Below are 14,441 nucleotides of genomic sequence, written 5' to 3'. Positions count from 1 at the left end.
TGTAAAACTGAAGGAGAGGATGAATAACACAGAATATGAAGTGTGTGTGTCCTATAGAGCTGCCCACAGCTTTCCAGAGTGGTTCTTTCTCTGAACAGGTTATATGTGTGTGATATATGTGTCTAGTGGTTCTCATCTGGTGGGTTGTGGCCCAAAAGTGGACCGCAGGCCCCTTTTGCGTGGACCATGGACATGTCAGTAACCTTCTTCTCTGTCAAAACAAACAATAAAAAAAAAAAAAAACAAAAAAAAAAACACTATTTTGATGAGCAGATATCTGATTCAGCTCTTTAAAAAATGTTTGTGTGAAAAAAGTGTAAGTGTGATTTTCAAAATAAATTTTTAAAGAGAAATAAAGGGAATTTCATTTATTGACCCATTTTTCAAAGGGTCAGCAGTGTATAAAACCACTGTGGATTGCTGGACTTTGCATTCTGTAAACTCAAACCGCGTGGCTCCGTTGTGTGCGGGCTGTGACTTGATGACTTGGGACAAATGTGGAGCCTGAGGCGAGACCAGGTGAGAGCCACCGGTGTGTCTGCTGCTTCACAAGGCAGACTGTTGTTCCACTAACAACACAAATGTGTGCAGCATTTTTACCCGTGCGTAGGGCAGCCTGCAGCTCTCCAGGGCATTCTCCACTCGCTTCCTGTCTGATGAAAACAGCCGGAAGATGCTGCAACAACCAGTGACATCATCACTCATCTGTCAATCACATCACGTGTCACCTCAGCGTCCTCCAAACCTCCTTCACACATCGCCAAAACTCTCAGTCTTGCTACTTTTTACATTCCTTCCCTTTTCTAATCTGCATCACTGAAGCAGAAAATAAGACGTATGTAAGTAAAGATTTTTTTGTTTTGTTTTAGACAAAGAGGGACAAGAAAGAGCAAAAAGTTTAAGACCGTGTACATCTGTGCTGATTTTATTAAGCAACGACCCCACATCCTAAGCCAGCTCCGATGGTGCCTGCAGTGCTTCAGAGTTTATACTGAGACGGGGCCACGGGCTGAACACTGGAAGGCAATAACAATTAGAAACTCACTTCTTGACAGGAATTCTCCCCTCTGGGTTTGGCTGCAGAGTTAACCTCACATACCTGGAAGAAAGAGAGGAGATTAGGTGCCTGCGAGTGTGAGTGTGCACCAGAGGAAAGAGCAAATAACAGAACAGGGGTCCCAAGTGAAATGAGGAATCGTTAAATTTAGTATAATGAGAGGAGATATGAAGATGTCTCCATTGTTACACTACCAGTAGTTCACACAGACATTTTCCTCAATGGGGATAGCTCAGTGGTCTAAAGATGATATATTTGGGCGTTCCTCACATGAAAACAATATTTTTTTTTTTTATTGAGGTGCTCATAGTTCTAGAGATCAACCACTGCTGTTTGCGCTATACAATTTACATAAAGAGTTGTAGATGGTATTGGCAGGTTGGGAGACAGTGCTTTGAGAAAACCTGGCTCAGTCTCAATGAAAATAGGGATTTACTTAAAAAATAAAAAGGAAAAAGGGGCACTGTTTTAGTGTAAATGAACTTTAAGGTGAGCAGAGGTTAAAACAAGAGGGATAGTGTGATTACTTTGCATTTTATGGCTTGTTTCCATCTATTTATGTGTGATATTTCATATTAATATGGTGTATACTACACCTACTGATGCACTTTACTGTTTTATATATTTATTTACCCATATTAGGACACATGCTGTGTGGTTCATAAATGTGAATCCTAGTCACGATCATGACTAAAACTGAATACTATCATGAATAAAACATCTAACACAAACTAAACTGCTATATGTGTGTGCATGTATTTTTGCATGTGTGTGTCTGTGTGTGTCTGTGTGTGTCTGTGTGTGTGTGTGTGTGTGTGTGTGTGTGTGTGCGTACTCACGCCTTGAGAAGACTCTGGTCTCTGTTGAGATTGTGGCTCAGCAGGTTGGAGGCCAGAGAAAACAGCTCCTCGCACCACATCTACCAAAATCATAAACATCATCGTCATCATCATCATCACCACAATTATTATCGACAATAACAATCATAATCATATTAGGGAGCTCATCACCTTAGCTTCTTCCTCCTGTGTGGCGATGAAGTTCAGCTGGCTGACGTTGACCAGGTCTGAAGCTGTAACCACGGTGACCATGCGGTTCTCGAGCCGACCAACCAGATTCCCCACGTCCAGCAGCTCCCGCAGCTTGGCCTCCTATTGGACAACACAACAGCATTAACAACAACACACAAACAAGGCCACCGTCAAAGCACATGGGCTGCATCCCAAAGCTCTTTCTCTGCTTCTCCTCTCCTCCTCTCCCTCACTCCAGAGGGGACGAGGGAGGAATGAAGTAGACGACAGATTATGTCCTACTCTATCTGCATCTGTTATTAATGACATGATGTTATCATAACTGATTTAGCCCATTTTTAAAATACACATCAGGGTTTTTATGCATGCCCAGCACAAAATATGAACGTCATCGTCATATTCTCTGTGTGCTTCTATCCTGCTGCTGCTCAATGTCCCACGGCATGAAATCAGGAGAGAGTGTGTATCTTGGACACCGTAGCGTTAACATGGCTGCTGCTGAAATGTACAACGACCAAAATCTATCAGTGGCTCTGCTGTACCCGACAGAGCAGCCGGTGGAGACCACGGGTAGATCACACAGAGCTAAAGAGTCAAATTAAAGGTGAGAGGAGACCTTGGGTGTTCTGGTGCTTCTCCCTGTTCGGACATCTTTCACCAGGGTCAGGTCCAGCAACTCTGTCTCCTGAAGGACGGACACACACACACACACACACACACACACACACACACACACACACACACACACACACACACACACACACACACACAGTCAGTTGGTATTTTGGAGGTAAATGCTTCCTCTTGTTCCCTGCTGTGGATTTAAGCCCACCTGGGAAGACACAGAGGGAGAGGAAGACAATGAGCATCGAGCATTGAGAGGGGAGAAAGAGAGAGAGGGAGAGAGAGAGAGAGTAAGTTGAAAGCAGAGAGAGTCTATATAGGCTACATCTCTCTCTCGGGGCTTGCTTTAAAGTCTTGTCCCGTGGTGTGAGAATAAGTTTGATTCAAATGTAGAGAAGAGCAAACATCTCTGAGCAAACTGGATTATGCTGAAGATGTTTCCTTCCCTGTGCCATCAGCGCTGTCGGCAGTGAAGCCGAGCGGTGTATGGACTGCACTCCCTCAGAAGGACTATCAAGTGTGCAGCACTTGAACTATTGGCACGGCTGATTCATGCGGTAACCTCACAGTTGAAGAGCAGACATCCTTGGCGTTGTGCGCATTGTGCACAGCTCTGCCGGTGCCAACCTGCCGCCCCGACAAGACATCCATCTCTGCAGGAAAGTGCGCTGCTTGTGTTTGCTGTGGATTGTGGAGGATAGCAGCCACCTGACCAAACAAGCTGTGCTGTGCTGAGGCTGTTTGCTCGATTCTTAATGCACGTTCCTGTTCAGTTCCTGCAGTGTGTAATAGATCACCCTTCTTTAACCACGGTGTGCCAGAGCAGAAATCAAGAGTCACTGCAGTTTGTGAACAAGTGCAGGCTCACGCACTCACCATTGCTCTCTATATGAATCTTTATGGTGGTCCTCTCTGTACCAGAGGAGAAAAATACATATGTTGTTCTTCATTGCCAAGGCATTGCTAGGTAAAGTACCTGCGTATACCTCAAGCCTTTTATCCTCTCATACAAGCAACTACCAGATCTACTGATTGGATTCTTTTAAATGTCCCCCGGGTGCACTCAAAGCCTGGTAGAACTGCTTTTTCCTTTTATGCACCTCGGCAATGGAACAAGCTGCAAAATATCATTACCTCAGAAGTACTCCCTTCTTTGAATATTTTTAAAGGTCTTTTACAAACTGATGTGAAGGAAACATGTTGCTGTTTTACATAATTTCCTTGACTTGATGGCCTGCCTGCCTCCTATCATGGGAGATTGCTTTTTTTTGTTGTTGTTTTTTTTTGTTAGGCTAATTGTGCTGCCATCTTGACCAGGACTTGCTGGAAGAGGAGATCTTTCCTGACTAAATGATAAAATAAATGATAAATAAAGTAAACGTTTGTTTTACTTTGAGTGGTATCTGATCAGTAAAAGTTGGGTTATTGTGAAAACAGACTTTTTCACAGCAGGCACTGTGACATGAAATAGCAGGGTAAACAAAGTGCTCATCATATTAATTAAGGTTATGTTCCATTTAAGTGCATTAATTGTGTGTATATGGACTACTGAAGTTGATGAAACTTCCATTGCACATCTGCTTCTTTTATTTTTTCTATATATTTTGGAATTAATAGAGTTTGTGCTTCCCATTTACAAATCATTTTGTCTGTTGAATACATTAAGCCCAGACATTAGAAAGAGAACAGGGTGGGTAATTACACGTTATTGGCTCAGTCTATTTATAAAAATATATTTGCTAACAAACTAGGCACAGATACACATCATGAGTCCACTGAGTGCATTGTGTGTGCTGTGATGATTGAATCCTGAGAATGGCATTTGGATAGTGATTCATTTTTCCCAAGCAAATACACAGGTGTTACTAATGACATTAATGAAGGCTCTGTTCCATGTCAGTGCAGCAGGAACAACAGCAGGACCCTGACTCTGTTAGACCTGAATGGAACGAAATCTTAATTAACATCATTAGTATCACCTCTGTTTACCTGCTATTTCATGTCAAAATGGCTGCTGTGTTCCATTTCTGTGTGTGTGTGTGTGTGTGTGTGTGTGTGTGTGTGTGTGTGTTCGACCTTGTTCTGGTCAGTCCAGTAGAGGTAAAATCCATGTGGATCCACACACAGTGTCACTGGAGTCACTGTAGACAGATCCTAGAGAGACAGATAGAGAATGAAAACCATGATAATCAACTCTCTCTCTCTCACACACACACACACACACACACAAACAGTTTTAAAGTAACTCTCACATTCTAGGCAATGAAATTCGGTGGAGTTGTCATCCAACAGTCATTCCTGTTGCCATGGCAACCCACCGTGACAGTGTTTGTCGGTTCCAGGTGAAATCAAGGCCCGCAGCTTTCCTGATGCGGAAAGCTATTGTGCCTCATGTGAAGAGCGCGCTCGAGAGCGTCTGTTTGTGTAGCCGGTGAATGAGTAAAACATCACAGTCCACTCCACAGTTTGAGGATCGTGTCGAAGCAAAAAGGACAGCTGACACGGCTGCCTCATTACGGCCCACTCTGCAAAACTCAAAGCTCTATTACACTCACAACAGACATTAAAAATAGACCACGAATGGAGTATAAGGAGAACAAGAACAAGTTTGAAAAAAAAAAAAAACTAAAACTAAAAACTATGTGCATCCCCCCTGGCAGATGATAAAAATTTTAAGGGCGCCGATCAGAAAACCTTTTTGCCTTTATTCCAGTGACAGCTTTGACTGCAGATCTAAGACAATGTTTCTCTATGTGTGGAGATGAAAGCTGTGAAAAAGCTGGAGTAATGTTTAAAGCCAGAGTGTGGTGGCCAAAAGAGGAGGTGTATACGTCTTACTTCTATCTCAAGTGCTAACTGCTGAAATCCGTAGCAGCTGAAAACAAGAACGTGTGTGTGGATCGAAGAAACAACACAAGGAGAGAATAAAATAAGAACTTCCTTCAACTCTGTTCAGCTGAGAGGCTGGGTAGAAGTAACTTAAAGGAACACTAAAGGAATACCCGATCCATTGTGTAAATAAAACAGCTGCTGTAAGGTTCGACGCAGCTAGGCTAATGACTCCCATAGACTTCAAGTCTCTATGCTAAGCTAACACAAAATGTCTGAACCACTGGAGGTGAAAATGGCATCAAACATCATGTCTTAGTCCGGGTGAGTCGGAAAAAGGGTGATGTTGGAGTATTCCTTTGATTCGAGAGGTATGGTATTACAAAACTGGAGATCATGTTTTGGACTTGGTTCAAATCGTTTAGAGTGGAATCAAACTTCCGCCAGCTGGTTTGACAGTTGCTATTTTAATTAATTTAACTTTGATGGGACATTTCCTACAAGTTACAGTTACACAAGAAAGCCCAGAGTTTGTTTTAATCTTTGGTGTTTCTCCAAAGGTTGCCAATGCGCCAGTGTGCTGTCTGAACTACTTTCCTCAAAATAGTGCAGCCTACATGCATAAGAATAAAAACCAGGAGAAAGAGCTTGGAAGACGGCTAACAGGCTCCCTGGTTATCACTAGTTGGCATAGCAACCAATTCCATTTTTCATAAAGCACAGCTCATAAAGTACTTTGAACAGCTATCTAACCAATCAGATTGGACTGCTGGAACTACATGCTGGAGAGATTCAAATATCTCAACACACACCAAGACACACACACACACACACACACACACACACACACACACACACGCTCACTCTAGCTTCAATCATGTGCAATCAGCAGTATATTGGTTTTGCTCTTGCGTAAGTATGATTCACCATATTATATTGCTCAATACATCCACTCATGCACACACACACACACACACACACACACACACACACACACACACACACACACACACACACACAACTACAAATACCCACTGTCTGTCTCTCTCTTTCTTTTTCACAGCCACACACACACAACCACACAAACATCCAATCTTTTACTCACACACACACACACACACACACACACACACATGCACGCATAGACGCACACATACACACATCAAATCTGTTTAGGCGGTGGTAACCATGCCAGTTACCATAGCAACCGGACAGCACGTTTCTCATTCTCCATGCGCTGTACTTCGGCATATCAACACACACACACACACACACACACACACACACACACACACACACAAAACTCCAATAGCTGCAGTTTCTCTTCTGTTTGTGTGTGTGTCTGTGTGCGTTTTATGCACACATAAAGACACACACACACACACACATACATACATGAGTGCATGCTTACCAATGCTGCATATACCAACAGGTGGCTACAGAGAAACTGACCATAATCAATCTCTCTCTCTCTCTCTCTCTCTCTCTGACACACACATACACACACACACACACACACACACACACACACAGTCACTGTCACTCTCTGTGTCTCGCTGGCATCTAATCCATAGGTGCTTACTGCCAAAGCAAAATCAATGAATAGTAAACACATCTGACAGCATGGCACGTTTCCTTCTCTCTCTCTTTTCCTCCACCCCTGTCAGTTCAGTTCAGTTCAGTTCAGTTCAGTTCAATTCAGTTCAATTCAATTCAGTTCAATTCACTTAAGTCAATTCAACTGAATCCAGTTTAGTGCAGTCTAGTCCAATTCAGAACATCAACTTGACATGATTTTCTTCCATTGACAAAGCAATTACTTTAAAAAAAAAAAAAAAAAAAAAAAGGCATACTCTGAATATGTCTCTAATCAATGACATTACTAATTCTACTTTGGCATTTAGAACTTAACAAACAGTAGAAACACTGTAAATCAAATCTCTCTCTCTCTCTCTCTCTCTCTCTCTCTCTCTCGCACCTTACCTCGTCCCACTTAGTGAAGTTGCTTCCGTTCCTCAGTGTTCTTGACACGGAGGGAGGCTGGAGTTTCAGTGCATGGACCCCCGGCTGGGCGCTCGCCATGGTTTCACACTCATGAACACACGCGCACACACACACACACACACACACACGCACGCACCCCAAAAGACACTCAAGGAAAGACAGGGAGCTGCTGCGGCTGCATGTCTATCATCTCCGAGCTCGAAACTCCTCAGAAGTCAGTCAGACGAGCTCGGCTGCAGCATCTCCCGCTCCCCATCCGTCAGTCTGTGTTGGCTGCACTTAAATTGTCTTCTCCTCCTCCCCGCTCACTCTTTTTTTTTTTTTTTTTTTTTAATCTCTTTCTGCTGTCTCTCTTTTGCTCTGAGCCTCTTTCTCCCTCTGACTCTATCTCTCCCTCTTCTCTTCTTCTTCCCTTCCTCTCCTGCCTCCCTTTGTCTCACCCGCTCTCCTCTGTTGGTGCTGCATCTCACAGAGACACAGACTGAAACAGATGCCTGGGTGGGAGACAGGATACATGTGTGTGTGCGTGTGTGTGTGTGTGTGTGTGTGTGTGTGTGTGTGTGTATCTGTGTGTGCGTGCGTGCACTGCCTCCACAAATTGACTCATCGACGACATGCGCACAACAGCAGCTTCCCACAGATGGGGGAGGGATGGAGAGGGAGAGTAGGAATGATAGGGGAAGGAGAGATGGAGGGAGGAGGGAGAGAGAGCTAGAGGCAAAGAGAGAAGAGAGTGGGAGAGTGGGAGAGAGAGATGAAGGAGAGGCAGGGGAGAGAGAATTAAAAGAGTAGCAGAAAAGGGGAAGTGAGAGTGGGCGATTGAGTGTGGGGTGAATCAAACTAGGATTAAGGTCAAACGGGGACAATTCTAATTATGTTTATCTCTAAACGTACAGGTTGGCATTACGTGTTTTATCTTTTCCAGTGAGGGAGGAAGAGAGTGGCGGAGAGTTAATGTGGTATCAGTGAATACCTGCCTGTAAATGTAAGGTTTACTAGCTCGGAAAATAATTTTGAAATTGAAAAAAAAAAAAAAAAAAGGAGAAACGAGCTGGAAGAATTAATCATGCTCTCTGCAAGATGCAAAAGCTAACATTTTCAGAGTTCGTTAAAAAAGTGGGAACAGAAAACGACGGCGGGAGAATGAGTATGAATAATGCTTAAAAGGAACAAGTGGCAGACGAGGACAGTCGAGGACACGGTCCTGTAAATGTCTGCAATATCTGTCCTTATGTGTTGTGTTTAACAATAGGCACTGGGACGAAAACCGAGTCAAAAATATCTACAAAGTGCTTTTAATAAAATTGGTTTGTCACAAAGTGCCCGTGGAGCCACAAAGGACGTAAATAATGAATACAAATGCAACTAAATGCATCGTTATGACTTGTTTCAAAGGGAAAATTAAAGAAAGATAAAGCTGTTTTTGCATATTTTCTACCATGCATGTCTGCTTCCCATTACTATCAGCTATTTTCAGAAAGGCACCAAACTGTTTTAGGTGGTTGACTGTGTTGTGTTCTACCTTCAGGGCAGCCATTCATTTCAGAACAATGCAAAAAATCAACTTGCAGAGGCTTGAAACTTGCTTGCAATGGGTGATCCATCACAGTGAACATCCTGCCCAAGCTGATTCTTGTCAAAGTCGCTGTGCAGCAAGTCATTTTCTTGCCTGCGCTGATTTGAAGTCTCTTTTGATGCATTCACACTCTGTTGGGAAACTCCAGCCTCAGCGACTTCAAAGCCAGCTGCCAAAATAGTCTTGCATTCCTGCGCTGTTTCATTAGAAAATGAAAACAACAGGGCAAATGATCATGGACGTAATGCAAAAAAACTGAAGTTAAGATAGTCTGTTTTGTTTTTCTAATTTATCCTGTTGTGCTCAACAACCCACACAGCAGACTGAAGGTCTGTGCCAGAAATTAGTGCCTTAAAGAAATATTGTTTTACCAAATTCAAATATCTGTGACTTCTAAACCGCGGCATTAATGTTAGATGGGGCAGTTGAGAATTTACAGGTAGATCACCTTGACCTTTGGCCAAAAAGGAAATTGAGTACAGTAACAAAACCTTATAGTATCAAAACCTTGATATTATATGGTATACTTTGAAAAATACAATGTAGTAAACAGGCTTAAACATATGAAAACCAGCAGTATGGTCTTTAAAAGCGACAATGCTGAAAAGTATTGCTATTAATCACATTTATCTCAAAATGTAAAGTTGCATTTATGTTTACTAATGTTAATTTGTACAGAAAGCTACATCAATACATAAACAAACCAGAAAATAAACATATTCCTTTTTTCTCCCTCATTATTATTATTGTAACAGTAACATATGGCCTTTGGTGGATGCACAATACAATGCACAATTTTTAGCTCTCCTATAAGACACAAGGACGCACATAGCAGTACGTACGGCTCACACACTCACTCACACACTTGCATGCATACAGTCTCAAACACACGCCCACACAGTTACTTGCAAGAAGAAAATAATTTGCACATATACACTTTATAAGACATAAGAGACATACGCTCCAGCTGCCCACAGCACGACCCCGTAACTTACACACAGTCTTACACACGGATAACACACGATACTCTCTTAATGCCCACCTTACCAGCCTGCACCCTCCCACGCACTCACACTTCAGTGCATGCAAAGACATGTGCACAGACTGATGTTGCCATGATACTGAAAGCCAGATTTCATCACCAGTTTCCAAATTTACTATCACGGTTCGATGTCTGGCGGTTCGCAGTTCACTTTTTGGTTCACAGTTGGGTTTGTGTCAGTTTGGCTTTAAAATATAGAACTGACACGGAAAAGAAGCTCTTTCTTTTCAATGCCAACGTTATAAACACAACCAGTGTTGTGTAAAGGTTATGGAAAGAATATTAAAACTGTGGAAAAGTCCATTATTGGGCATAAACAGTGTTAATTGTTCTGCATTAAGTTTCAATTAAATAAGGATCTTCAACAGGATTCTTATGGAACCAAAACACTGATCGTATGTTAAACAAAATTTTGCAAGCAATTTTTATTTATTTATAGTTTTATTATTGCCTGATCTGACCTGAGTGTCTTATCAATACTCCAGATGGAGGTATCACATGTATAGAAAAGCAACAGTGTTAAGGGTGCATAAACATTGTTGGCTGTTGTCATCACATCTATCATAATCAGAACATATTTGTGGATGGATGGCATATGTATCGAATACAAAGTACTGATTCATGTGAAACTGCAGTGATTAGTCCAGATTATGGGAATGTGAAAAGTAATGCAGGACGGTTTTAGAAAGTGCACCCACCTAATTGGCATCAGCTAGGGTCTTCCGGGTAGGAAGCGCTGCACAGTTGGCAAAAAAGAGCACATGAAGTGCCCTGTGCTGCACCTTGGTGGGATGAGACGGAGGCCTCAGGTGCTCCACAGCAGCATCAGCTCACCACAGAGTGGGTGGGAGGCGCTGTCTAAGATGGAGCTCGGTTTATTCGTCTTCGTCATCCTCCCCTCCGTCACTGCCTCCAGGCTGTCCTGGCTGCTCAGCCCTGTACCACAGCCAGTTTGTTTATCCTGCCCGCATCCTTCTCCTTGATGTTTCCTCCCAAACACAAGTTCACTGGCCACCCCTGGCTTTGAAAACATGCTGTGTACAGTCTGTTACATATATTTTTAAAGACCTGAACCTCTTCAAGAAGGGTCAGTGGAGCTGCATGCACCCGTAAGATATGCATGTGTACATGCAAATCCAGTGTGCAGAGCTGGTAAACAAATGCAACACAAATCAGTACCAGATCACCAGAATTCCTGTTTCCATCAGTTTTGATTAAACCTTTTCAATGTTTTGGTTGCAGCAATGATTTAAGAAGTGTTTATCATTTTGGATAAAGAATTTAATATTCATGAAGTTCCCACACCCTACAACATGCGCAAAAACCTATTGACAGGCACATACATACACACTACAAGCATTTACACTCTAGAACAGACACACACACACACACACACACACACACACACACATACTTGCTTACGCAAACGCACACGCTGAAGACATAAGAAAGAAACTCCTACTGCCCACACACTGGCACACACACAGACAGATAGAGTCACACACGTGCACACACACACAAGCAGGCACATGCACTTGCACGCACGCGCACACACACACACACACACACACACACACACACACACACACACACACCCCAATCTCCACCAGCAGATCACTGTGCTGGGAGCTTATATAAGGGAGAGTGGGAGGCTGGAGCTATTTCAGGACCAGAAAGACGCAAGTGTGCATGTGTGCATGTGTCTATGTGTGGCTATTGTATCATATGGATGTGTGCATGTGTGCGAGTGTGTTTTTAAGGACTGTGGTATCTATAAGGACTCTGATTCAGTGGGTTTCATAACCAGTCAAGTTTGAAGTGAAGTTTGGCTCGGAACCTCTGGCAGTTGAAAGAGCTGCTGTGCCTACGATGCGTACAGTCACACCCTGGAGCCCGCCTGCGGACAGCTTGAAAGGCTCTGCTTCCACTGAGCTGTGCAACGCCTGGAAAATACCTACAGGTTCATCGCTGTAGCCATAGATATATACCGAGCACGCCCGGGGTGTGATGGCAGCACCGTCAGTCTTTCCCACGCAGCCCTGACAACAGTGGCTAAATGCAGCGGCGCTGCTGTGCACGAGGCCGATGGGGCCAAAACTGTGTCAACACAGCTATGTATTACTTCTTAACTTGATACATTTTTGCATCGCATTGCCAAATACCTCAGCCAGTGGTGTTTTTATACTTGCATTTCTTTACGTGAGGGCGATCACATATGTAGGCACACATACATATGTTGGAGCATGTTAAAATGCTGTAATATTAATGAATAAGTGATGTAATTAGTGACTACAGTCTTCTGCCATCCTAATGGAGCATGCTACATAAAGAAATGCAAATAAAAGGAACAGCGCTGGCTGAAGTGTTTGAAGACACAACGACATGGGCAACAGTGCCCCTTTGACGCATATTTTGGTACCGTGACTGGCTGTGTTGACAAGAATTTTGCAGACAGTTTTTGCCCCATCGGCGTTCCCTAACGATGGCATCTCGGGAGGACTGTCCAGCACCTTTCTCACTCTAGTTGCATTTCCTGTAGATTTCCTGTAATCTTCATGCCAGAAGACAGTGTTCAGGTTTTTTGTTCAAGAGTCTCAAAAGGCCTTAGACACCAATGAACAATTCTCAAAGACAAAATTTTAATTTGCTCTTAAGATATACATCTTTGCCTCTGTGTACACTTGGTTTTTAGCAGCCTGCTGACTTTGGCCTTATCTTATGCTGTGACAATGTCCAGCGGTCATTTCTTGTTATGCTCAATGTAAGTGGGATCCCAGAGAGTCTCTCCTGTGACACTGAGGAGCAGCAGTAAGCTTTCTTTAGCTCAGCAGAGGAAGAGAGCCTCTCGCTTGGCACGTCAGTTAGCAGGAGCCTCAGGGCTATGCTGAGATAAGCATATAGATGCAAAACTTTGTCCTTGTTAATGTGATTCAGCTCGTCTGTGGGTTCTGGAAATCTGCAAAGCCAAACCTGGCTGCTTCCACCTCCACCGCAAAATAATCTGCTTCAGAGGTAGGAGTCTCTCTTCCAGGTTCTTCCAGCTTGTGCTCTCAATTGAAAAATCGAAAGACATATAAACGTACCAGTCATCCACTCCTGCCAAGCTGTTTGTGAGGGTGTTGGAGCTGTGTGTCAGGTTGCATGTTGTGCTCTTCCTCTGGAGTGTGTTTTGTGTCTCCTAATGAAGTGGCTGCTGCTTTATTGGCCTTGTCTCAAGTAACACCATTTGTTGAACTTATTTCCCTTGGTACATTAGGATTTCGAAGCATTGTACTCACTTGTCGAGTGTAGAACATGTTGTACGATGTGCCAACACACAAAATTGGCTCAACCTATGAAGGCTACAGATACTGACATTTTTAGATCCTCATAGACAGTCTTTGGTGCAGATATTCGGTGTCTTGAAAGTGGACCATTTCCATGCCAAAACATTACAATGATTCAGTGTTTCCCCCAGAATTTTATTTCTGGAACAGAATTTAGACCAAAAAGGAACGACACAACTTGCCATTGACATGCAGGCTGAGGTTTGCATCTCTTTAGGTGTCACAGTGAACCTATTTAATGGTGCCTGAAACACTGGAATGAATTCCCCCACATCTGATATTAGAGACGTCCAAGAGAAGTCTGGTGCATTTGCTGCTGAAACTGTCTGCAACGTTCTGTGGAAAAACTGATAATGGTGGACAAGGCGTCCACTGTGTTTGATGTTTGGTAGGGAAGCAGCTTCACAGCTACAATCTGGTTCTCCCACCTAGTGGCTGAGCGAGGCTTTACAGACGGCAGCCTGAAACGCTCTCAGGATGGTCACAGGACTACAGGGAACCAAAGAGACTCAACTCCGAGGTCTAACACAGGAGGTGATGCAGAGCTCTGAAGGTTTAGTTTCACTGGATATGACTGCTAAAAACTTCCAACACTGTCAAGAAAAGTTGCTTTTGTTGATATTTGTCATCCAGAGATTGATGATAATGTATGAACTAAAATAATTCAGCATAGCTTAGTGTAAAGATGATGAATAATAAAGGTGTAGACTTTGAAAATGCAACTGACAGAATAATTAATTAATTAATTAATTCTTACTTGTATTTCTCCATATTTCTGTTATGTATATATTTCTATGTTCTATGTATATATTTAATAATAATCGTTTGAAGGTCAATTCCTTCATACTGGCTGTCTTTATTTTGTATTTTTTTAACAAGCAAAATACAGTACGCATTTTTTCTTTAAATTTCATTTTATTTACTCCCGGTGGTGGTGATGCTGTATGAATAT

General features: G+C 42.9%; 1 protein-coding gene across 1 annotated transcript in view; it reads right to left on the bottom strand.

Moving 5' to 3' along the window:
- plcb1 (phospholipase C beta 1) overlaps window positions 1–7,623 on the bottom strand; it is a 31,254-nt gene extending 23,631 nt beyond the window's left edge. Inside the window, exons 1-7 of the mRNA XM_030070837.1 lie at window positions 7,525–7,623; window positions 4,789–4,866; window positions 2,705–2,773; window positions 2,068–2,208; window positions 1,897–1,976; window positions 1,046–1,099; window positions 601–676 (exon numbers count right to left, since the gene is read on the bottom strand). Coding sequence (XP_029926697.1) covers window positions 601–676; window positions 1,046–1,099; window positions 1,897–1,976; window positions 2,068–2,208; window positions 2,705–2,773; window positions 4,789–4,866; window positions 7,525–7,623 — 597 coding nt within the window. The remainder of the gene's footprint in view (window positions 1–600; window positions 677–1,045; window positions 1,100–1,896; window positions 1,977–2,067; window positions 2,209–2,704; window positions 2,774–4,788; window positions 4,867–7,524) is intronic.
- Window positions 7,624–14,441: the final 6,818 nt, after the last annotated feature.

This window comes from Myripristis murdjan, chromosome 15, assembly GCF_902150065.1.
Source record: "Myripristis murdjan chromosome 15, fMyrMur1.1, whole genome shotgun sequence".
Lineage (NCBI taxonomy): Eukaryota > Metazoa > Chordata > Actinopteri > Holocentriformes > Holocentridae > Myripristis > Myripristis murdjan.
The sequence above is the reverse complement of the archived record's forward strand: the minus strand, read 5'-3'. Positions and strand labels throughout refer to the sequence as shown.